Below are 26,779 nucleotides of genomic sequence, written 5' to 3' on the forward strand. Positions count from 1 at the left end.
AAAATGTCTTTAATACAAGGCTTTTACCTTAATCACTAGCAGGCTTTGTTAGCACATCTATTACAAAAGTGCCAAAACCTGAATTTTTATAATTTTACGATCCTCCCGATGAGCAAATCACTGAATGGGCATTTAAAACCTGTGCCATTTGGCTACTACTTCTATAACCCTTTTCACTCCATGTTTTTGAAAAGATATTAGTTAATAATATGTAGCCATGTTTTGAAATAGACTTTCTTAACTGAGAAATCAGTCTTTCAGAGTGAGTAACAATGTTTTAGGAAAATGTCAATCTTTTTCATTTAAATGTGACATGATCTGCTCCATATATAGGGGCCAAAGGAGGCATTTTTGAAAATTGAGTTACTATAATTATTTAGGTAGGCTATCATATACTGGAAACAACAAAGGTCTAGCATACTTGGTATAAAGTTCTGAGGTTTTGTGATGTGTATATTGTTATGTATTTTTTGCTTATTCACTCCATGTTTTTGCTGTTATCTCAATTTGCCGCATTTGGCCCCCATGGACCAGATCACAAATAAAGTTGACTCAAAATAAGATAGTTAACCCTATGAGAAATACCTGCCTATTGGTCAAAAAGAAGTTTTTATTATCAATTGGACCAATCAGCAACATAGTTGGAATAATTTCACCACCCAAAAAATTGGGTTGAATTATTTGCAAAGCTCCATTCTGATTGGTGATTAAAGTGAAGATATGACATAATTGACCAATCAGAGGCAATGTTAGATCGGCAGATAGTGCTCAAGGGGTTAAAATTTGTTGAATGTGACAAAATGTTAAGCATTATTTGAGTATTCCAGTATTATTTTCTAAGTTTTGTTGATGTTGTTGTTGTTTCATGAAGTGATGTTACTTTTTCTGTGAGTGTTGGTGTGTTTTGTTTGTGGTGTCATAAGGCCACAAGTAAACCAGATTAGCTTGTTACATTTGTGAAGGTTGTCAATGCCAGTTGAACTTGCTATTCAAAAGAAAATTTGGATCTTACATTCGTCAAAAAACCTCATGACTGCTAAATTGTTGGTCTAAAAGACATAAAAGTATACATATTTAGAATGGCAATGCAAAGAAATGCTCATTTTGGGCTAAAAAACGAAAAAATTCTTTGGCCCTTTTTGTTCTCGTTCAACGTAACAAAAATATTCTTGGGCCAATTTTTTAAAAGTGTTTTCAAAAACTAGATATAAATATCTAGGAACTGTTTTTTAAATTTTTTTGACCAAAAATATTTTAAATTTGGGCGAAAATCAGGCTTTTTCATAATTTTTTTTTTTTTTAAGCCATTTTTTGACCATTTTTGGTGCAAATTTCTCAAAGTTGGATGAAAATGAAGTGGACCAAAAAACACCCACCGTTTTGGGGATTTAGGGCCAAAATGAGCATTTTGGCCCAAATTTGTCCTCACAGATGAATTTATCAAGTCTTTGTCATTTTAAATCACGAAATTTGTATACTTTAGACGAACAATTTAGTAGTTATGAGGCCCAAAAGTTTCTATAATTCCAGGGTTAAGATCACCCTTAAAAAAGTATGTACTGTTTATTAGTGTCTGGTGAAGGGAACCTGAGAGTTTACCCGGTTTGCATCATAGATTAGTGCTTCTGGTATTAACATGGTTGTATTGATGAGTAACTTGATGTGTCCTCCATACCAATCATCTAATCCCATTTACTCAACATTTTCCATTTTAACATTGCATTTTAAACATTACATGTACATAACATTGAATGTGATGTCCTATATTGTGTATGCACCATATCATGTATAATCCCCAAGTCTTGCCAAGTCCCAGCAGGGCAGAACACATTTTGGTTAAGTCCTGGCACATACTCCCAGACAGGGGGATAATCATGGACTAAAGAGATACAGACAAACTCCAAACAGTCAAAGTCTGAGCATCACCCCGGGGGGCTAAAGAAAATTCAATTTTGCCGCCTCTTCCGCAAAACAGCCTGAAAAGGTTGACCCACTTTTTTTTTCGGTGGTTTGAAAAAGTGAAGAGCAAAAAAAACAAAAACAAAAAAAAAGGATGATAGGCACTAGCGCCCTAAAAGCAACACATTTTAATTTATAGTACCATTTTCTTTACTAATTGTTTTTGCCGCCCCTTCTTCTTCCGCAGCCCCTTCATTTTGGCCGTCCCCTGCTTTTACCCCAGGGGGCTCGTGCCCCCAAAGCCCCCCAAAAAAATATGCACATGCACACACGATCGAGCGATTGGCCCTCATGAATATGCGAGAATTCACAGGGATTTTGAATGTTGGACAAATTCTGTATTAGTCTGTAGGGGTAATATTGATACTCTGTGTTTCATAAAAAACAATTGAGCAGAAAGTTAAGATATGACCCCGCAAAATATATAGAGCATATTTTGACCAAAGAGACTAATTGAAATTTGGATAATTATTGCAATGTACTTCAGGGACATTGAGTTGATGAACTGCATAATTTTAGAATACATAAAAAGTAGTTGAATAAGTTCCATCAGGTTGATTAAATAAACGAATTGGCATTTTTGCTTGACAAGTGAATTTTTATTAACCACAGTTACACCTTGTGCCCACATCAGAGGGTCACCTGATGCAAAATATGCCCCCTTCCGTGCCCCCACCCAAGAAATCTTCTGAATAGAGCGGTCAGTCAGTGTGTAAAAAGTGATTGTCATGTGTAAACAATGAAACAATGATAGAATGACAGAACTTCGGACCCCTTAAAATTCTCATTGGGCCCCTTAAAATTCTCATTGGACCACTTAAACTTGGGTTTTGCAGGGCTTAAAGGGTCTGGAAAAAATCAGTTTACCCTTTATAAATTATTGAGCTTGTGCTATCCCTGGTAATTCTGCAATGTTATTCTTTTATTTTCCCTTATAGACCAAAGATATTGGTAGAGTGGGAATAGGCGGAGTCAAAACAGCAGCTAAACATGTGAAGACGCGGGTCAAAGGATCAAAGGTTTGTAGTCATTTACTTGTTATTTTATTCATTTATTACACTTTTTTTGTTTACACCATAAAATTGGGAATTATTTGAAGTAAATGTTAACAGATTTAAGATGAGTTTACACTAAGTCACTGGATTGGGCTATTCCAATTAAAATCCACATTACCCCCTGTGGAAGATTTTGGAAATATCTTCCACAGGAGGAGAATGAATTTCAAATGGAATAAACACATTAAGCAGCTCCATTTGAATTTCATACACCCTCTGAAAAAGATTCATTCTGAATCTTCCACAGAGGGAGGGTACGTTTCAAATGGAGTTGGTTAAGGTGATAATTCCATTTGAAATTCATTCTCCCCCTGTGGAAGATATTTCCAAAATCTTCCACAGGGGGATAGTGTGGATTTTAATTGGAATAGCCCCTTGCAGGGCATTTCCACACAGGCTTCATTCATTTAACCCTCCATGCGGGTGTTGACTGCAGATAAGAAGTTTCATTATTATGTCTTCAGAATCTGGGCTCCTATACTTTGTACATAACCTGGCTGTCTGATCAATTTGTGTATCGGTCACATGGAGCTACAGGGTTTTTTCATATCTGTAGCCTCTTCATAGAGTGCATAGTTCATATACTTTATGTGTAAAAGTCTCTTTTGGTGTGATTTTTTTTTGTAAATGTGACAAGCCATGACCAAAAAATCATATTTTTGACCAAAAATCACCAAAAATCACATTTTGACCAAAAATCACATTTTTGACCAAAACCACATTTTTGACCAAAAATCACATTTTTGACCAAAACCACATTTTTGACCAAAAATCACATTTTTCACATTTTTGACCAAAAATCACATTTTTGACCAAAAATCACATTTTCACCAAAAAATACATTTTTGACCAAAAATCACATTTTGACCAAAATCACATTTTGACCAAAAATCACATTTTGACCAAAACCACATTTTTGACCAAAAATCCCATTTTTCACCAAAAATCACATTTTGACCAAAAAATACATTTTTGACCAAAAAACACATTTTTGACCAAAAATCACATTTTGTCCAAAATCACATTTTTCACCAAATATCACATTTTTGACCAAAAATCATATTTTTGACTAAAAATCATGTCAAGAATCATTTTTGACCAAGAGTCGCATTTTTGGCCAAAAATCACATTTTTGACCAAAAATCATGTTTTTTTACTAAAAATCATGTTTTTGACCAAAAAAGATTCTGAAGATATAATAATGATAAAATTAGACTGATAATTTCGCATGATACCTGAATTGATCAGTCTTGCTATAGTTTTCAAATATCACGCTCGACTTTTGTCTCGCATGATATTTGAAAACTCTAGCTCGACCGATAAATTCAGGTATCACACTCAATCCGTCCAATTTTATATCAATATTTCTTTAAAAATTCAAAATTTTAGAATTGGACATTAATGGTTCAGTGGTTCTTGAGATAGCTCTTGATATTTTGAGAAAATATCTCAAAATTTAAAGAAAATATCTCAAAAATTGGACTTTTAATGTTGAAGCCCTATGGTGAGCACGCAGAGCATTAATTGAAATCGGTTAAATATGTAAAGTTACATTCTAGAACCAAAGATTTTTTTTTAAACTTGTGAACAATGAACATGTTTTGTTGATATAAGTGATTGAAAATCTAGAAACTTTGATACTGACAGTAACATTATCATAATGCGTTTCAAGGAACTAAGCTTCTATTTTGGTGTCCACAGGATGCTGCAAAGATTGACACTTGATATAAGTTTCTATTTTAATGTCCTTTACACATATCAGTTGAGTGTTGCGATGAATTAAGCTTCTATTTTAATGTCAACAAGACATTGTAAAGTTTATCTCTTTGATGAAAAATGAAGATATTAATGTTATTCAAACACTTTCAGAGTTTATTTATATTGCTCTCAAACTCAGGTATAATATGCATTCTGATACATAATGTTTCTCTATTACCGTACTGACGCGAGTATAGTCCCACCCCGTTTTTGGGTGAACATTTTTCAAAATTGGGGGTGGGACTATACTCAATTTCAAAAAAAAAAAAAAAAAAAAAATTTTAATTTTATTTTTTAATTTTTTTCAGTTTTGAGTGTCCTGGACCTAGACCTAAATGGATTAGGATCATTCATGGTTGACCTAAAAAAAAAAAAAAAAAATTAATGATTTCAAAATGCATTGAATTTGAATGCATTTTGAAATCATTAATAGAGTATGACATGAATACAAATTATCAATTTTCATATTAAAAATAACAAAACATCGTGAATTTTTTTTTTTTTTTTTTTTTTAGGTCAACCATGAATGATTTTAGCATTTAGGTTTTTTGTTTTGACATTTTTTTTTTATTTTTTTAATTGTTTTAATTTTTTTTTTTTTTTTTTTTTAATTTCTGAAATTTTCCGAAAGTTTGGGGGTGGGACTTTACTCGAAGGTGGGACTATACTCGCGTCAGTACGGTAATCTAAATTGTTGATTTTTCTTTCATATGCATGTAAATAATGTCTGTGTACTATGGGCTGGAGGCCTACATACTTAATAAAATACAATGAATGAATGAATGTAAAGATTGATATATGATATATATTTGTTGATCATCTTTCTGACAGTAATGGGTGTTCCAAGGAATTAAATTTCTATTTTTATGCCAACACTTGTGCTGTGAAGATTGGCACATGCATAATATTTGTTACAAAATCTAAAAACTGAAGATTGATATATGTTATTTGTTAAACAGTTTCTGACAGTGACAAAGAATTCAATTTCTATTTTTATGCCAACACATCTGCTGGGAAGATTGGCACATATATATTTGTTAAAAAATCTAAAAGCTGTATTCTTGTTTGTGATATTAACCCTAACACAACCCAATCCAAAGATAATCCAACATGGAAAACCTGTAAGCATGCGTCCTATGTGATGTGATGACGCAATCGCCCCAAGTGATATGTAGGCACTCTTTCATTGGCCGGGCCAGCACAAACCCTGTGGCTACAGGTTTGTGATCGTCTGCTTGGCATGCGAGGGGTCCAAGGTTTGAATCCCAGGGGTACCAAATGACTCCTTTGTTCATCTTCTCTCCTTTTTCATTTGTTCTCTCTTTTCCGATATCAAAAATCCTCTTGGTGTTAGGGTTAATCAAATGATTATTTTAAGAAATCCAAAAATTCATGTTCTGTTGCTTTATAAACAGGATGACATTGACGCCCAAACCAGGATGACGGTGTACGGCACACACGATATAGATAGTCCGTTCGGTACTTTGTCCACTGGATACAGATCTGGAAGTGTACCAGCATCACCGGCAGAAAGTCCTGTAGCTGTTAGGCATATAAGGGTAACTTTGATTTAAGTTGTTGAAATAATATTGCAATTACTATACAGAGATGGTAATGCTAAATTTTGACAGCATTATTGCAGAATTTGTAATCTATAAAACAACTTACATCCTTAAGGTTAGCAACTATTTTAAACTGTTGCCATTTGGTAGTTCACATCATTTTGCGAATGGTAGTGAGCTTTAGCAAAATTGCATTGATCATTTCATAGCGGCGTGTAGAAGAATTCAAATATCACAGATATACTTTTGTAGGTCTGATGGTTCTTGAGTTCTGTTGTAAAGATCCTGGTTCATCTGAGGTCAAGTAAATACAGATTGGGGATATTTAGGGCAGTTTTATGGAGACTGTATCTTGTACAGGGATGTGAGAGTTCCTCTTTTCAGCTGATTTCCTCTTTTTTTTTTTGCCAAAATTTACGCTGCTTTGTTTCTTTCATTTTCAGCCCATTTTTTTTTGCATTTTAACTCTGATTTTACGCTGTTTTTCAGCGTTTTAGTCATTTTCCTCTTTTTTGGTCTATGGCCTCTCACACCCTTGCTTGTATCCCCAAGCTAATCACAAAAACAGGCAACACTCATAATTCAAGAATGGCCTTGTATGGCGTTGTGTAATAAAGCAGCCTCTAAATATATTTCTTATATCGTTTAACAGGGTCTTGCTTCAACTGATGGTGTGCGACCAGTGACTGAACTGTTCCCTCCAGGGTAAGAAACTATTAATAATCAAACTAGTAAAACATTTTTTTTTAAATTTGTGTCCAGCTGCATAATGGATAATGCTTTTGAATCCAGGTCACCACACACAAGTCTATCATGTATTATATCACTCATACATAAATTCTAGACAGTTCATTGGTTGATAACCATTTATCATTTTTACCATCAGCCTCTATGTGTGATAGTTTTTACCATCATAGTGCTGCGCCTGCGTCAAGCCACGCGCTGACTCTTAGACTTGCCGATTTAGTTATGGGGTGGACACCAAAATGTTAAGTATGTCACGGCAATGGTGTCATGTTGATGAAAAAATGTATTCCCTATCTTAAATAGTATTTTTGAGCAACAGAATTTATGTATGAGTTATATAAAACAACTATTAACTGTCTTAAATTTGTGTAATGGTAGAAATATAATCACTCGGTGAAAGATGTATTGTTCCATTCCACTCACCGTTCCGGCTCGTGGAATGGAACAAGCCGTCTTACATCTCGTGATTATATTTCGACCATCACACTCATAGACAGTTAATATTTGTATACTATCAATTGAAATGGTGTGTGATCCAGTTACAAAGGAGTTATGTTAGGCCAAAAAAAAAAAAAGGTTCTTCTTAAAGCTCACGAGAAATTTAAAAAAAATGCGAAATGCGATTTTTTTTTTTTTTTTTTTTTTATTTCTGACTTTTTTTCATGGTATTTTGAGAAAAAGTCTGATTTTCACCGATTTTTTCTCGAAAAAATAGTAAAAATTTTTTTTGAAATAAAAAAATTTCCGCATTTGTTTTTTGTCAAATCGTGGATTTTACAAACGCCAGCAAGCTTTGAGAGCTAACCTTTTTTTTTTTTGCCTTACCACCAGAGAAAGTATCTTAAACTTCCCATAATGCATTTCTTCCATTTCAATTTCTGTTCTAAAAAAAAGAAAAGTAAGGTTTTAAAATAAACTTTCTGTCAACAGCTGGAAAATACAAATTAGCAACTGTCCACGGTTGCAGGCATGTCCATGGTTGGGATGTGTGTGTATCCTAATGTTTACAGGTACTTACAAATGCACCCCACCCCTACACATACACCACCACCCACCCCCCCCATCCCCGCCCCACACACCCTGCAAAGGAAGATAAGAATGCTGCTAACTTGTAATGCATTTGACTTGGTTTTCAGAATAAAGCATTACAACACAATAGAGTTAAGTAGCCCCCAGGAGGAAGGGTCGGAGTCAACAGATGACAGTGGTATGGATCTCATGAACGATCCTGATCTGAAACAAGTTATAGCCCAACTATCTCCTGATAAGCCCAGTAGACCGCCACCACCGGTAAGTAGCGCTGTGCATTCTTCAATGTGATTGTATGGGGAGTGCATTAAGACGCATCAATGACCTCATTAATATACGCAGCAAGTGCGATCCAATCACAGATAATAACTTTTAAATACGCGGACGCAAATGCAGGTCATTGAAAAAGTATGCTGACCGCGTCTCGAAGCTAAAAGTACGCTCTACAATGACCGAGTTACGTGACGTGTTACACGTTCGCACAATTTACGCGGACGCTGGCCGCGGTATTTGGACATCGCATGATTGCGTTATAGTGTGATTGGTCGCTAGCGGCATATCCTTAATGGGCTATTCGATTTTTTTACAGGGAAAATGACAGATAGAGTTAAAGATGTGTTCTGTTTTCAAATTAAAAGAAGAAAATGTGACGTAAATTGAATTAAAAAAAGTGAAAAGTGACGGTTATGAATGAGGTTAATGACTTTGCATCAGTTATTTTTCGGGTATTGTGAAATATCTAAGCATTGTGCTCAATACAAGTGCATTATTTTGTACAATTTACTCCCAACAATTGATACAAGCAAGCATTTAAACGTTAATTCACCAATCTTTGCACAAGAACAAATGGTAATGGGACAAATGAAAGGGAATAATTATAGTAGGGATGACCAATGAACCATCAACTTGATTAGAACACTCCCATAGACATGCAGGGAGCTCAACTGTGCACTGCTTGCACAGACATTTCTAAATTGAGCTCATTCTTATATTTTTCATTATTTTTCTGTAAAAATTAGAGATGTTAATGCCAATTATAATTTGTAACTATCTTGCAAATTACAGCAACATAACTTATTTCATTTTCCTGTAAGTGCGAGTCAAAATTGGTCCATCGCCACAGTGCGCTTTAATTGCCAGTGGCTGAGTTCAGCACTGCTCAAGAATGGCACAAAATATTCATGTCAATAATTTCAGGTGAAAAACGTGGCCTACTGAGCTGTAATTTGGCAGAGTTGCCAGCAATACCTATATCATACCCTCTGTAAAAAGGTTAAAAAATTGAACAAGTAGATCTCGAGTTACAAATTAAATCACCAGCTTCCCTTTGAAATTTCCATACTCCTTTCGAATCATGCTAAGAAGACACCTTTCTGAACATAAATGTGAAGTTTCGTGCCCTTTCGTTGTATTTTTCACCTGATTTCAACCCTAAACATTTTCTTATAGTTATACCATCTGCACTGACTTGCTGCTATACACACACAGGAGCTGTACTTTTAAAATACGCGCCTAATCAATAATAAGTCTTTCACTCCATTGTTAAAGTACTGTGCTCCCTGTAGCATATGGAGTGCAGGGTTGCCAAAAGATTTCAGCCCGAATCGCGGGTCAAATAATCGAAAAGTCGCCCAATTTTTCACTTTACCATTGGTTTCTATGGGGCAGGAAACTAGCGGATGTCGCGGGAGCCAATGTTGAAAAGTCGCCCAATTTTTTTCTTAACCATTGGTTTCTATGGGACTGGAAATTGTCAAAAGTCGCGGGAAAAATCTTCAAAAGTCGCCCAATTGGGCTACCAAATCGCGGGTTTGGCAACCCTGATGGAGTGACCAGTTCCTAGAGTGTGATGGTTTTGTAGCAGATGACAGTATTCATTCAAGCCTATCAAGGTCAGTTATTAGCCACTTGCTGAATGGCTGGGCATTATCAGCTATCAAAGAGATACCTTATGCTGCTGCCAATCACAATAGAGGTTAAACATTTTGTTAAAACCCCAGAAGTGATATCAGGACAAAGCTGTGCATGTTGGTACTTGATTGTTTGGATCCCTATGTTGAAAATCCTTTGTAGTACATTAGTATTTTTCTTATGTGTAGTGTATATTGTTGTGGAAAAAAAGTTCACCTGGACTTTTGATTTTGTGCCACTTCGGCCATTATGGATGATTTTTTGCAAATGTTTTCTAAAAGCATGATTTCAGTGCCTCGGTTTGAAGAAATACTTAATGCTATTGACTAGTAAAGTGCCATTTCATAAGAAACCCCTTTGATACTTTCACAATATGCTTGTTTCATGTTTGCATATATATTAAAATAAAGAAATATAAAAAGGTAAATATATGCTTATACCAATTTTGCTCACATTGGTATTTTTAGACTTTGTCAATTTATTTCGCTCCAATGACCGGTCAGAATGGGAAACTTTGAAAAGTCATAATTCGAAAAGTTTTTGACCGATTTTGACCATTTAACCACCAAAATACTTCTGTTGATGAGTTCTTTCCAGCAAACAATCTTTTGTAGCAATAGCAGTAACATGAAATTATGATGGTCATCCCTAATTATAGGTTAAAAAAATGTACATCACTTGTTGGGAGTGAAATTTTACAAAATAATGCATGCGTACTGAGATGTTGATGCGTCTAATGCTAATGCACGAGCCCCGAAGGGGGGGTGCATTAGAGGCATCAACATCTCCGTACAAGTGCATTTTTTTGTACAATTTCTCGAGCAACAAGTGATACGCATTTATTAACCTATTTCATACACAACTAAAAAATCCTGTGATTTTTTCAATTTTTATAACAAAATTGTCACTAAAAATGCAAACAAATATAAATGCATCCACCCGCAAAAAAAATTAACGTGTCCGAAAGCACTGCGCATACTACGTGGAGTGCGCGCCTGTGCAATTGTACAATATTTATGCACGGCTAGTAATTTACTAACCCTTGCTCTGATTGGTTCTCATTATCTAGGAGTGTATGAATTAGAAATAGGGCCTTAGTGCAATTTCTTTTTGGTTTTGGCACTCTATAAATGTCATTGATTGATTGATTGGGAAATAATTAGGGTGGTTATGTAACTGTTGCATGTTTGAACCATAGTTTGTACTTTGATCTCAAAATTACAAAGATGACTTAGGCAATTGAATACATAAATTCAAAACCCACCCAAGTCCATGGGAAGTGATTTTGAGAAAAAAACCTGTGTATCATTTTAATTCCTTCAGTTAGATTTACCTGGTCAATATGGTAAGTTTTACGTGCAAATGAGTAGGTTAAACTGTATTAGGTATGACGATTAGCATTTCAGGGACTTCGTGCGGTTCATTTTAAATGCTGGACTTGGGTGGTTTTTTGAATCATATACAAAGACAATAATGTTGGAATGAGATTACCACTAGTAAGATAATATAAAATAAAGCACACAGGTATGTATGATGTTGATAAGCATTCTGCCATGTAATATAAACCACATACTTTCCTTGATTAAACCCATTTTTTTTTCAAAAGTCACTCTCCAGTAATGAATGTGTTACAAGTGGACTTTTATACATACTGGATTTCAATCAATGTGTTACAAGATTCAAATCATGGACTTTGGTGGCTCTTTTCATACATGCTATTTTTCACATGCTCAATAGACACAGAGGATGAATTTGAGTTGTTCTTTCATACATATGACAGGCCTATGTATGGGTTGTTTTACAATCAGGGTACACAGATTGTCTCACTGGGGGTGAAAAATGAAGTGTCTAGTTTTTCCTCAATTTATTTGTTTTTGTGTTGTAGATGGGTCAAATAGGAAATCTGTAAAAATTTTAGGCGTCAAGTGTTCAGAGTTTTTAAGTTATGCCAGAAACATGTTTTTGATACACATGTTTCTGTATACCTAATTTTTCGGAGAGGACACATTTTGACGGAAACCTGACGTCCAACTTTCAAACATGTGATACATGGAAACTAAGTGTAAGTGGACTAAGTGTTTATTATGAGTTTGTAGGATATCTATAAGTGTTTTTCAAGAAAATATAATTTTAGTCTTTGGTCAATTTTAACTATGGATTACGAGCTTGTATTCGGAGAGGACATTTTTTGACAGAATTTTCAACATAAATTTGAAGAAATGGTACAATTAATGAAACAGTCGCAATCTTATGTGGTTCTCAATTTTGAACAATCGTGTTTCAAACATTACTTCTGAACTGTCAAAATATGTTTTTATGTTATTGCTGGCAGTGATATATCATTTGCAAAGTTCACAAAGGTCAAATGAGATGGCTATTTTGTCCCAAAATCATACAGAAATTTCAATCATACAGAAATTTCATCATTTGCTAAGCATTTCAAACAGTTTCTTTGTGGCTGTAGGTGGAACTAATCATAAGTTAATCTAATATTTGAAACGGGGCACAATATGGTGCTCAGCCCAAATGTACCCTGATTGTAAAACAACCCGTATAGCAACAATTTCCCATGCTTAACTCAATTTGGCCAAAGTATGGACTTGGGTGGGTTTTGTATTCATATATTCAATTATCATAGCAGGTTGAGGGTAATGTCCCCTGTAGCAGTTAACATCTGAGTAGTCTCTGCAATTCACACCTGTTGGAGATATGAATAACAATGTGTATATGTGGATGAAGAAAATAGTTATTCCTGGTGTAAGCAGAAGACACTGACCAAGGTCAGAGTGACTTGTGATTGGTAAAGTGTTGAAATCAGTCATCAGGTGTGATAACCAGTGGCGTAGCCATGATTTTAGAACGGAGGGGGCACAACTTGTAAATGTACCGACGGAAATATTTTTTGCCAACGGAAGTTGTGATTTGTTGACCCAAATTTTTTTGGCATGGTTTGAAAAACTGAAGAGCAAAAAAAAAAAAGATAATAGATGATACCAACATAAAAACACACAATTTTATGTAAAATTCAATTTCATTCACAATCTTTCATCATTTTTTGATAATTCTCCCTTTTTCTGTCACCCTGGGTGAATAATAGCCTATTGTTAACCCAATTTTTGTTTCACCGACACCTTCCGTCTACCGACGGCCTTACATGAACCGACGGTCATGACGAGCTACGCCACTGGTGATAACAGCTCCTTTTGAGGCATCTATCACACCGTAAAGAAATCAAATGAGGCCAAGAAAAATAATTGTTGGCTTGCCCTCCAGTGGGATTTTTGGGATGGGTCAGTCGGTCGGAAAAATATTTTTCAGCGCCTGTAGGCAATGAACATTGTTCATGTGGAAAGATACATCAATACATCACTTCAGACCTTCAAGATACACCAAAGAAATTGATTCATTTAGAATGACTGCATACTTACAGGCATAAGAAGACACCAAGTTTATTGGAAACATTGATGCATGAATGGATAGTTATCAATGTTATAATGAGTTTACGGTAATGATTTCCTTCTTAAGAAAAATGTTATTGGCCAATTTTAACTTTGAAATGAAATTCAGACACAGAAAAAGTAATAAGAAACCATTAAAATTATAAACTAAAAACTAAAAAAATGGTCAATTTTAGGTCGGTCAGTAGAGTGCAAGAAAACAATTTTTTCGGCCTGATTGTAATTTTGTTACCTTGATATGTTGGGATTGTGTTTACATTGTTATTTTTCTGTCACAGTGAGTTCAAAACATGTTATAGCCAATTTTAACCATTACTATGTTTTCAGAATCTTGTTTCCTATATCTTGTACGCAATTAGCACTTATTAGGCCAAAATAGTCAAATATGAGGTGAATTTGGTCAGAAACCCACATACAGGCGTCAACATGGGGGGATGATTGTATTACCTGTGATCATCCCCCCATCATAAAATTTGGGGGATTTATCTCCCCCCCCCCATATCACCCGGATCTACGCCTATGACCTCTGCACGAGTGCACCCATAGCAACCACCTCGGCGAGGGGAACTGCACACACACACTCACTGGTTACAAAGCTTTCCCTCATTTGCTTTGGCAAAACAAAGGAGTCCCACGTTCCATGTTTTTTGCATATGTGACACGATCAAGGGAAATGAGTTGAATGTCGCTAATATTGATTTTGAGATATTGGCAAAGAAAGTCTTTAAATTCTTTTGTTTTTTATTGTTTTCAGCGACTTATCAATTGATGTAACTTTGCAAAGAAAAGTCTTATCAAGACAGGGTTTTCAGTTTCTGAAAGCTCTGAATGTCCTCTTTAGAAAAATATGTAAAACTCATTTTCAACCAGGGTCGACATGTGACTCATTCCCCTTGATCATGTCACATATTAGAGCCTGAAAGTTATCTTGCAGTGGATGGGTGGGTGGATCTACTGGCTTGTGGAAGTAAACTCATTAATTCACCCTAACTTCAACACAATAACTGATCAACTTCAAACTTGATAGTGTATGATGGGCCTGTGCTGTATTATGTCATGTTATTGCATATTTATGAATATGTTACATAAGCTGGCTTATGTTTATACATGTAGGATACTGCCTGCCAGTAACTATCTCAAGAACTTAACTTAAGGTTGGTCTTAAACCTGGAATAATGGAACATTTTGGGTCTCATAACTGCTAAATTGTTGGTCTAAAGTATGTGAAAGTATACATATTTAGAATGGCAAAGACTTGATAAATTCATCTGTGAGGTCAAATTTGGGCCAAAATCCTCATTTTTGGCCCCCCCCCCAATTTGTTTTTATTAATTTTTAAAAACTAGATAAAAATATCTAGGAGCCTTTTTTTAAAAAATTTGGGCAAAAATCTGGCTTTTTATGATTTTTTTGAAAACCAAGCATTTTGACCATTTTTGGTGCAAATTTCTCAAGGCCCGAAAGTTATCATAATTCCAGGGTTAAGACCAACCTTAATGGATTCATAACGCGCGCATACCATCAAAACAAGATGTTCAATAAATAACATAATAAATATTGTCTTGTTTTATTTTGATGATGTTGAATTTCTTTGTATTTTGTTGTTTTTTATTATGAAAATAAAGATTCATTCATTCATTCATTCATTCATTCATTCATTCATTCATTCATTCACAAAAACAGTTTAAGAAAAAAATTTAAATGAGATACTATTTGACAAGTTTGAAGAAGTTTCTGCATTAATCATATTTTTGGAGGATCAAATTCAACTTGGTCATTGTACAAGCAAAGTTGTTTTAACAAAGTTGTTTAAAAACTTAAAACGTGTCCATGTGGGTGGTTAAACACAGCACCGCAGGGAAAGTAGTTCTGAAAAGTAAATATCCCACGCATGCGGTGAATGCGTATCAGATCAGCTAGGGTCCTGCAAGACAGGAAAAACCACATGAATTATTCAATGTCCCATTTCAGGATAGCACTTACAACGGGTTGAATTATTAAAAGAGACTGATTAAAATTTCAAGTAGTGTTTAACAAGTTTCTAGTTTTGAGTGCTTTGTATGTAAAAGTTGAAAACATTGGCCAGGTTGTTACATGCTAATCTTATTCTATCCGTCAAGGAGGCACAAGAAGAACAAATAGCTCATGTTGTTGCAGACAAGTCATGACAGGTGATTTTTCGAGTGGAAATGGAAATCAAAAAGTTTTTGAACTCTTGAAAAAGTTAAGAAACTTTGGTATGTTGCTTTTACATGTAGTGATTGTGCTTTATACGGGCTCATATTGAAATTCCCTTACACAGGAAGGTGTGCGCCATCCTTCAGCTTTCCTGTGCTAGCCTTCTTTTGTTAAAATCCTGTGTGATTATAACACTGCAATTAGCCACTTAAATTAGGAGCGCGCTTTCCTGGGTTGTGCGATGAGCCGATTAGTTCAATTAGTTCAACAATCAATAAAATTGCCAGTCTTTGATAAACTTTTATTATAATCCTTGTCACCAGACCACTTCAAAAGGCAGGGTGTATCACGGATGCATATAATCCATCCGTTTTATGACAGAGCTTTCCTGAGGCGCGCGCTTAGCGAGGGGAATCCTGCCTTCTTTCTGTGTGAAAGCGTGGTAGGGTATTTCAATATGAGCCATAAGGAGTTGAAGTCTTTAGATCAACACTGTCATTGGTTGCTTTGCCAGCTCTTAATAATGCACAATGCAAAGTGCTCAGGCTATTCATTTAGCAAGCAAATGGTCCAATCTATGTGCAATATCTTGTTATTCATTAATTTCCATTTTATTGAATTAAGTTATTAATGCCTGTGTGTGGGGGTGGGTGTGTGTGCATTTGTTTTCACCTACAAAAGTGGACTTTATGAGTCTACACTTCTGAAGTGAAAAACCACAAACGTGGACGTCCACGGTCATAAGACAGCAGCAGAGTGTGCTATACAGCATAACTTTGCATATCGTCAGCCTGAAGTCATTTTTTGTAATTTTGAGAACAAAGTACAAAATATGGTTAGGCAATTAGCGTAGCAGGCTGACGATATGTTGCATATGACAGCGTTCAAGCTTTGACTTACGTTTGGCGGACAGAATGGTGGAAACTTAAAGTGAATGATATCCTACTTCAAGGAACATTTTCTAGGGTGAAATTTTGTGTAGAAACTGAATCTGACATAAAAATGCATAATTATCAACTTGAAAATTTTCCCCATAGCACTGTACAGGCATATTTCTGCCCAAAATCCTCAAATTTGAGCGAAAATTTGCTGTTAAAAAAAAGTCCTTCAAAATGGAGATACTTAGGGCTAAACAACAAACATGTTGCTCTAGAGAAAGGTATTGGTAAGAGCAACATGTTCTTTGTTTAGCCTTACACCTCCAGTTCTGAAGGACTTATTTTTTTAACAAAATGTATTATTTTTAGGTTCTTTGTCTAATTGTTGATTACCCATATTGCACGTTTTTTCTCCATTTTAAACTTACAGGTTTATCCGTCAGCATATTATCTCTTTTAATGTTTGATAAAAAAAATGTAACATTATATTGCACCATGCTTTCCATTGAATAGAAACAATGAAAGTGCAACAATTGATTTTGTTCTTTCCTTGGGTTTTCGATCATCGTTTCTTTAATTATCATCCGATTTTAAGATCTTATTAGAGCTAGGTACAGGTAATGGGCTATTCCATTTAAAATCCACACTCCCCCTGTGGAAGATTTTGGAAATACCTTCCACAGGGGGAGTATGTTTTTCAAATGTAATTGGTCAGAGTTAATCCTTTTGAAACCCATACTCCCCGTGTATTATGCCTTTACCTATATCTTCCACAATGAGTGAGTATTACAAATGGAAGTTACCCAAATGTCTATTCTATTTGAAACTTATACTCCCTCTGTGGAAGACTTTAGCTAAATCTTCCACAGGGGGAGTGTGGATTTTAAATGGAATAGCCCAATGGCTGCTGGTTTTAATTGTGACTGATTTGTTTTTGTTCAGGATATGCAGGGGTGAACATAGCTGGTACCGTAATTTTGTTGCGGTCTGTATTGTGAGATTGATAATATCGAGGGTTGAGAGCCACAAAGCCTCAACTCACAATCACCTGCTCCCACAAAATAGCATAAAGTCGCCAGGGCACTATAGAAGATACAGTCCATTAATCATGACATAATTCATTCTTAAACACTTGAGAAAGTTCCTGCAATCATATTGGTTCTTACCTGACATGATATCACACAGGTCAGCGCGTGTGCATCAACACGAAACGCGTACTCGCTATTTGAACCAATCGGATTCCCATAGCAACAACGGGACTGATTGATTTTAAGCCCTAGGTAGTACCTTGTAAAATGTAGGATTTAATTTGATAAAAATATGTAATACTTATGATATTTCTATTTGAATTGAAGTGTTTAAGAATGAGAATAAAGGTATTGTTTTTAGCCGCTGTCGTGCATTTATCGTCTCATATAACACGGGCGACATCATTATTTTTGGCGTAAAACAACTTGGCTTCGCCTCATTGTTTTACTTAAAATAATGATGTCGCCCGTGTTATATGAGATGATAGATTCCCTCCAGTGGCTAAAACCAATACCTTTATTCTCTATAAAATAGAAAACAAAAGACATTGTGGATGAAATACTGATTTTTGAAGACCAAAGCAAGGAGCCAACTTTATGCTCATTTTGTGAGAGCTGATCATAAGTGAGTTACAGCTTTCTGGTTCTGAACCCTCGATATGCTGAATAATATAAGTCAAGTCAAATCAAACCTATAAGTGAAACATGTTACAGAAGTTGCTGCATTATTTACAAAGTTCATATCGCAATTAGTATATCTCAAGAAATTACTTTTAAGGGGTACTACACCCCTACCCAAATTTGTGCCTATTTTTGCATTTTTCTCAAAAATTATAGCACATTGGTGACAAGTAAGATATGTATATTATAGGGGCAAGCACTACAACTACTGTACTGAAAATTCAGCAACTCACGGCAAGTAGTTATTGATTTATTGATCAAATATTGGTTTTCCCTCATTTTTTGACTGTAATGTTGTCTGGGCTGAAATAAAATTTACAGTGCAGTAGTTGTAGTCCTTGCCCCTATAATATACATATGTGCTATAATTTTTAAGAAAAATGCAAAAATAGGCACAAATTTGGGTAGGGCTGTAGTACCCCCTTAAAGCTGTAAATTGCGTTTGATAAAGACCTTGGAACTTTTTTCTCTTTTTTTTTTTTTTTTTTTTGTGCCAAAAAAAGTCAGGGTTGTTCGGGATACTCCAATCAAACAATTTTTATTAGGCCTAAACAGTTTCTCAGTATTATTTTGTCCAATGGGCTATTCTATCTTAAATCCATACACCCCTATGGGAGACCCCCTAAGCCTCAAAATCTCTGCGTCCTAGCGTGCAAGTTGACCGTCCTTGCCTGCAAGTTGACCAGGAAAATGCATTACTTGTATTAGCAGTTTAATATATTTAAGGGGGGTACTACACCCCTTGATACATTTTTGTCTATTTTTGCATTTTTCTCAAAAACTAATAACACAGTGGTTATGTATATTATAGGGGCAAGGAATCCGATTACTACACTGGAATTTCAGTGATCCACGACAAGCGGTTCGTTATTTATGATAAGAAATAAGGTACCGCTAGGATGTACCTCATTTCCTATCATATATACTGAACTGCTTGTCTTGAGTCACTGAAATTTCAGTGTAGTAATTGGATTCCTTGCCCACAAAATATACATAAATTTTGTTACCAGTGTGTTATTATTATTTTTTGAGAAAAATGAAAAAATAGTCACAAATTTACCACAGGGGTGTAGTACCCCCTTAAGCAAATAAATATTTATGAAGGATAATTTGAAAGTACTTGGTACTCTTGGTTGGTAACACATGGAAGTACTCAAAAAGTACTTCCATGGTAAACATAAGTAGGATATTATCTTTCCCTAGAGAAGTCTGATTTCCAGAGTGCTAAAAAGGACTTGAATTGTGTTTTTGAAAGCTTTTGAAAAATTTGTTTTTAAAAGCTGGGGATTTGCATTCCAAATCTGTTTATGAAGTGGAATTTATTAGCACTGAAGGATGAGCAAGTTACTTGTAAATGTTTATCCTTTAAGTAGTTTGATTGCTCTAGCGTGAGTTGCTATACCCGTTATGCAGGTTGGAACTCGAGGGGTCGGTGGGTCAATTCCCTAACAACTTTTCTCATCATTATCTTTCTTCCTTCCTTCTTTCCTTCCACTTCGGCAAAAAGCAAAGAGGGAGTTGCGGTTAATAAGACAAACTAAGTATTTAAAATATTCAGGTGAAAGTAATCTGCTGTTTGTTCATTTCTTGCAAATTTGATCCATTAAGGGCGTACTACACCCATATATTGGTTTGATTGGTCTAAAAAAATATTTTTTCATTTATAGCTAGGCGATATATGCACGGATCATGTGAAATTTAAAAAAAAAGAAAAAAAAAGGTGCTTTTAAACCATTGTATAGTAAGTCATTTTAGCCCTATATATTTTTTGTTTACATGTATCCTAGTAACTCAGATGCGTGTTTCATAACAAACCATAATTTATTCTTTTCAACATGTTCAAGTAGGGTACATGAATAGAATACATTAAATCCTTTGTTATACCATCTATAGAAATGTACTCACTGATTATAACACTGAATAAATTAAATAGGCCTAATCTCTTCCACATAGACAATTTAATACTACACCATGTATTTATCTTCTATAATGTGTTGTTAGGAAAAGAGATTAAAAAAGGCTATAAGGTCATCAAAGGTCAGGTTATAGGTCAATTGGTTCAGGTCAAATTCAGGCATCAATTTTGAATACATGTGATAGTCTGTGATATCATACATGTCATAATGAGGCATCAATTTTGATATTTTGTCTGTTACTGGATATATAATGGAAATGTGTGAGGTGGATATACTAAAATACCTTGGGATGTAAATGGTGAGTACAATTTAGATTGCCTAGTTGAGATGGATTGGGCAAATAAAATAAAATAGTTACCAAAATCACAAAAATGAAGCTTACGGAAAACTACCTAATATGGTGGTATAGGTGACAAAAAATACAATCTTTTTCAACATTGCTGTAGTGTGGTTGTGGTAACCGTTACCTATGGCTTAATTAAGTTTCAGTGAAATAGTGTCGCAAGTTCAAAATACAAAATATAGCTCAACATTGAAAATAGAAGCATTTTAACCGGTTCGTTTTTTGATAGTTGTGGAGCACCAAGTTCATGAAGTCATAAAAGAAATCAGGGACCACTTACTCCCATTTTACATATCAACATTATTTCCCTAATGTGTTAGCAACACATATCCAAAATTTCAACGAAATCTGTTGATAGTAAGCTTTCCAAAATGAAGTGAATTTAAAACATCAGTGATGTACCACCTTTTGGCTTATACCATTAGAAGTATGTACGCTTCATTGATACTGATGCCACCAATTGAACGAGAAGATTTGCCCCTTCATTTTGCATACCACTTTGTCCAATTTCTTTTTCTCATTTCTTCACAAAATGCAAAAAATTTAAAAAAAATGCAATGGGTGTAGTACCCCCTTAAACTTAAAAAGCTAGAGTGGTTACCGCACCATAGCTGAACCATGGACCTCAGCCATAGGCTTTGTGTTGTGATCATTTCGATCTGTGGTTCAGTGGATTGGAAACCCGGAAGTGAACCAGAAGTCAGTGTTTCTAGTTCATAGTTTGTCATTTTAGTGTGAGTTTTAAGTTTGCCTAATGGTTTTAACGGGAATTGTATTTGTATTATAATAGTACTTTTTTTTATAGATTGAAATAATTGTATCAAAATACTTTTTTAGTTTGTAGGTTGAAAGTTAGTGTACATTACAAAATTGTGTGTTTGATTTTGCTAAATTATGAAACTATAATTCCATATAATAGAATATTAAATTATGTATTCCCTCTGTATTTTAAACATTTATTAAAGACAAATAAAACTTCAGTAGTAACGGTTTCACCAGAAGTTGTCAGAGAAGCACTCAAAATAACATAATTACAAGCTATCAGTTGGCTAAAGCATAAAGAACTATGTACAGTTTCTAATGAAGTTGACCTTTCTACATTGTAGAAAATAATTGTTGAGAAGATTTGTTTAATACATCTGATTCGGGACTACAAGTAGCATTATCTTGTGGCATGCCGCATGGTGTGGGGGTTGGTAATTTGATAGGAACCTACTACTTTAGCTGGATATGGGACATTGTTGTTTATCATAGTTGTGAATATTTTGTGGGGATGTGGGTTGGGTGTATTTGTGTGTCCAGCGCAGGCGTGGGGTTTTGTATAGGGATTATTTGCACATACAAGGTGTCCCATAAAAAGGTTACATGTAGAAAATGAACCGCATTTTGTGATGGTACAACAAATCAATATCATTTTTTCAGATATTATTTATTTATCCTTCTTGTAACTATTTGCTAAGTTTCAATTCCATATCTTAAAAGCAACTTAACTTATGAGCGCAAGATGACAGGGGTGTCAAGAGTGTCTAACCATCAAAATATCGCACAAGGAAAGTTGAACACAAGCACAACTTTTTTTCATAATTGATCTTTATTACTTTTTATGTTTCTCTTATTTTCATTGTTGAACTTATTGCACAAAAGAAACATATTGAAAAATTAAATATTGTACACTGAAAAGAAATCAGTTTTAGAGCTTCTTGACTCTTGGTGATAACAAATGTGACCCGGCAGCACAAATGAGCCGTAAATTCCCTAACTTGTATTCTGAGTTACGGTGTAAAATGTGTACGAAGGTCATATTCATCGGCAACTTAAGCTGGCCCGACATCCGTCTCATTGCGATAGTCAAAAACTAATCAATAATCCTATTGTTGAAGTGGATAATAAGCTTCTACCTTAGATGGCTATAGAACTTTTAATAGCTCTGGTCTTTGTTTGCTTATATTGCTAAATCCTGTTCAAGTGGTGGGTTACCAGGCATTGTATTTTGTACAGGTATGCATAACCAACAATTAACAATGAGAGAACTTTCTTAAACCTCGTTGACTTGGGGATGATTTGAAATGACCGCCAATTATGACTGTTTGATATTTATTGCCAACAATGTGGAAAAAGAGACACATGTAAAAACGTAAAAAGCTATAATTTTGTTGAAGGAGCAAAGTTTAACAAACCATAACCCCGCTTCTGGATATCGTTTGAAGTCAAATGATATACCATTTTAAGTTTATGATGTTTATTTTTAAACACGAAATAAAACAAAATTGACCGGGGAGGAATTTACGGCTCATTCGCCGTGGGCGGTCACAAATAATGGAAGATGGTCATTAAAGAAGAACATGTTTTTAGTGAAAGCAGTTCTGCACCTGTGCTCTCCTGTCATCAACATAGTGAAATGAATAACAATATTTTGCATTTAGGCCTTGCTTGGATTTTGTTGACTTGAAATCACTGCTGTTTGTTTTTACATTTCTGAGTGAACTCTTGAAATAAAACTGAACATGTTTATTAGAATAAAATACTGCATCTACCATGCTATGGCTGGGCCTACTCAAGTCCCCCACCAAATGCAGGTGGCTGTGACGGTGGTATTTTAATGAACCTTGTGTTGCATTATGTCACATATTAAAGAGCTTGGTCAGGAATGTCTGGAATGCGGACCAGGTACGTAGGTTGTGAACTTGACATTCACATGGGTACTAGTAGAGGGTACATATATTATGTCATGAAAAAGATATATACATTTGTTAACATTAACTTACGATTATTTTCAAAAATCTACATGTATCCTTTTTTGGGACACCCGGTACATTTGTAGATGAATGAGGACACACACATGAAACATCTCTTAAACAGAAACTGTGAAAGAATGAGACTCTTTTTCTTCTTATAACACAGCATCAAGGAGCCCCCAAACATGAACTTCCAGCACTTCTGCATGACAAAATTGCATTGTGTAAAAGTAAGGCAGGTAAAGTGTTTTTGATGGCAGAATCTGAAAATTTGGGTAAAATTTACCCAGAGTACTTTTTGCATTCAGAAAATATGAGTTATCAAAAATGAAAAATATCAGCGATGCGATGCAAAAAGTACCTTTTTCATTAAAACTCGTAAAAAGTGGGCAATATTGAAGACTCCATCTGACCATGAAAGAGATACATCACAAAGTTGCTATTTTCGCTCTGATGGTTATATAAACATTTTTATAGTATAGTTTTAATATTCTGGTGAACTGTCCACATGATCATTCGGCCGCAGATAGGGGGCTGCTATTTTTGGCCAATGTGCTTGAGGGCCAACTTTGGGGCCCAACATTTCTTTGTTATTTCCTGAGACAGAAATTGCTTAGAAATGTACATTTGTGCCTAAATATCTAAAATTAGAGCAAATTGTGACCCTCTTATTTTGAAAATATGTGACCTTGAAAATTGGGGAAAAGTTCCTGCTGCATGACCCAAATATACATTTTCAGGTCCCCTATGTCAAAAACTATGCAAGTAACCTTGACCTTGACCTACCTTGACCTAAGGCGTCGGCACGGGTGGATCACTCTACCTTGCCATCTGTGCCATGATGCTTTGCCAAGTTGTTCTCTGTTTTGCTAGCCTTCCAGCTTCCACCAGAGATGTCAAGTTAATTGTTTAGGAGTCTGTCTTGATGCAAATCGGTCCATCTCTTTGCGTGTCTTCCTTTTGGTCTTTGTGGAAGTATGCTTGCTTCCAGGAGGATTTTTGGATATCTTGTGTTTGGCATTCTTTGGATGTGTCCAAAGAACCGCAGTCATTTCTGTGTTACTCTGTTTAGGATGGTGTGGTTCATTCCCAGTGATTGGCGGATGGTTGAGTTTCTAATTTTATCTAATCGAGATACTCACAGGATTTTTCTCAGACACATCAAGCAGACGGTTCTCATCTTCCTATGCAAACTACGCATGATACACAGAATCTGATTGCAGATTCTAAAAATATAGCTAAATGTTATCCACTGTACCAATTTGGAGCCTGGTTTCTGTTTGCATTAAAAAAATATGGATATTCAAAAATGAAAAAAAAATCAATGATGTGATGCATGACGGCAAGAGGGGGCCTTGACAAATCTGCAGAGGGTCATCCGACTCATATTGTGGAAACGATGTGGAGAACAAGGCTAAATATTTCTGTGTGTTCATTATGGCAATAAAACAATATTTAGGGGAGTTTCATCAAATTCTGAGGGGTCACCTGGCAACTTTCACAAACAGACCCTGCAAAATCAAGACTTTTAAGTGCTGTAGTTTTGTCAAAAGCCAAGATTTTGCATCAACCCTCTGAACAAGACAGCTTATTATTACCATGGAAATATCAGTTGAACGTGTATGCAATGTTCATAACATAGTATAGGTACATGGCGCATGGGCAGTCGTAACGTATCAAAAGAACCGACTCGACTCAAGTTCAAAGGAGTGGCTTGCATTGGCAACTGGTATTAACTCTCTTCACGCGGGTGTCGACTGCAGACGACATGTTTCAATTTTTTTTTTAATTCAAAAATTTCAGAAATGTAAATTTTCATGACCATATTTGGAATCAGCATGAAAAATGCATTAAAATGAGTACAAACAAGCCTAGTATTGGTTCAGTAGTTCTTAAGATAGCTCTTGATATTTTGACAAAAAATCTCAAAACTTGGACTTTTTATGTTGAGGCCTATGGCTAGCACGCAGAGCATTAAAATAGCACTTTTCTTTGTATATTGCCTCAAATATCACAGTACAGATGGCTAAACAAGCATATCAGATGGGATAGTCGATGACTTGGCAAATAAATCAGAAGGCTTCAATTTCAAAATCAAAAGTTTGATTCTGTGATTATGATGTGGGGGCGGACAATTTGTGGCTTACCTCTATGGCTCAAACCTATCCGGATGCGGGATGTTTTTAATTATGTATATGTTGTGTAGGAGAGTGATGTATTTTAGACTTATGTGTTTTTATTACTGTTTTTTTTTTGCATGACATTTGTGTCATTTCTTGATCCGGAGGTACATTATTAAAGTTGACTCTGTGAGTGACAAGCAAATCTCATTTGTAAGTGTGTATATAAAGCGTGTGTTTTTGTTTGCATGTATGGATTGTGGTCTTTCAAATCACTCTTACTGCCAATGTTGGTAAACTGTTCTTTCTTTTTGGGCGGGTGCGGCGTGCCGCCCCCGCCCTGTATTCTCTGACTATTGACCTACTTTCTCACATGCCGCAGTGTTGAGAAAATATTCGTGCAGTTATATCCCAAACACCCACAGAGGTGATAGTTTACTGGCGAGTTTTGTAATTATTACTTGATTTTGATATGTAAGTAATACTGAAAAAGTCGTCATAGGCAGTAATGTGTTTGTATTAAAAGAAATAACAAAAATAATTATTTAAGTAATAGAAATACTATTTGGAAATTGCAGCAAGATTTGCAGATGTTTTTATTTGAACAGTACCAGTTCACCAGTTTTGCTAGTTTTCCTAATCTTTGGGCTAAATTAATAGCATCGTGAAGGTCATATATATCATTTTATACTGATAGCTTCAGCATGTACTTAAATATACAGCTTGTATGTGCATTGTGTTCAGTGTGTACATAAGCTATTTACTTTTCAAATCTTGTGACAAATAGTGCTTGCTGATGCTAATGTATAAGGTATTATAGACAAATTATTAGAATGCATGTGCAGCAGTAGAAATGGCCCAGGTTGAATAAAATAAATAAACATATGAATGAATATTTTATTCCCTGGATTATTTTTGTTGGGACAAAATAATGATATAGTTTGACGCTTCGAAATACAGTTATGTTAATCATAATAAAGTTACAAAGTTAAAAAATAATATTGAACTATTGTAAAATCAAACTTTTCCCCTCATAAGTTGTATCAAAACAACATATTGAGGAAATTGATATGACATATTTTTAAACTTTGATATGGAAAGATACCACAGCCCTGTTGTCTCACCAGAGAAGATGAGCAGAAGTCTTTCTATCTGATGATAAAAAAAACCTCTAGGTATGATTACGAAAATTTGTAAATAACTATTATCTACAAAAGTTTTATAACATTATATAAAATGTTAACATAAAACGTCTTCTGTTATGATGTGAAGGGTTAATATAAAAAACAGGGAAAATCTGTTCCAACTGACCAGCAGAGAACAACGGATAAGCAATAGATAAGATTAAAATCAAGGAAAATATGACACAACCTCCAATGGGGAATAACAAACGTATAAATATAAAGTTAAAAACTCTTTTA

General features: G+C 35.2%; 1 protein-coding gene across 6 annotated transcripts in view; it reads left to right on the forward strand.

Annotated features, from left to right (window-relative positions):
• LOC140136877 (DENN domain-containing protein 1A-like) overlaps nt 1-26,779 on the forward strand; it is a 147,806-nt gene that overhangs the window by 102,591 nt on the left and 18,436 nt on the right. For all 6 annotated transcript variants that reach the window (XM_072158480.1, XM_072158485.1, XM_072158482.1 and 3 more), the window contains 4 exons: nt 2,898-2,978; nt 6,188-6,331; nt 6,987-7,039; nt 8,218-8,371. In XM_072158480.1, coding sequence (XP_072014581.1) covers nt 2,898-2,978; nt 6,188-6,331; nt 6,987-7,039; nt 8,218-8,371 — 432 coding nt within the window. The remainder of the gene's footprint in view (nt 1-2,897; nt 2,979-6,187; nt 6,332-6,986; nt 7,040-8,217; nt 8,372-26,779) is intronic.

This window comes from Amphiura filiformis, chromosome 17 (assembly GCF_039555335.1).
Source record: "Amphiura filiformis chromosome 17, Afil_fr2py, whole genome shotgun sequence".
NCBI lineage: Eukaryota > Metazoa > Echinodermata > Ophiuroidea > Amphilepidida > Amphiuridae > Amphiura > Amphiura filiformis.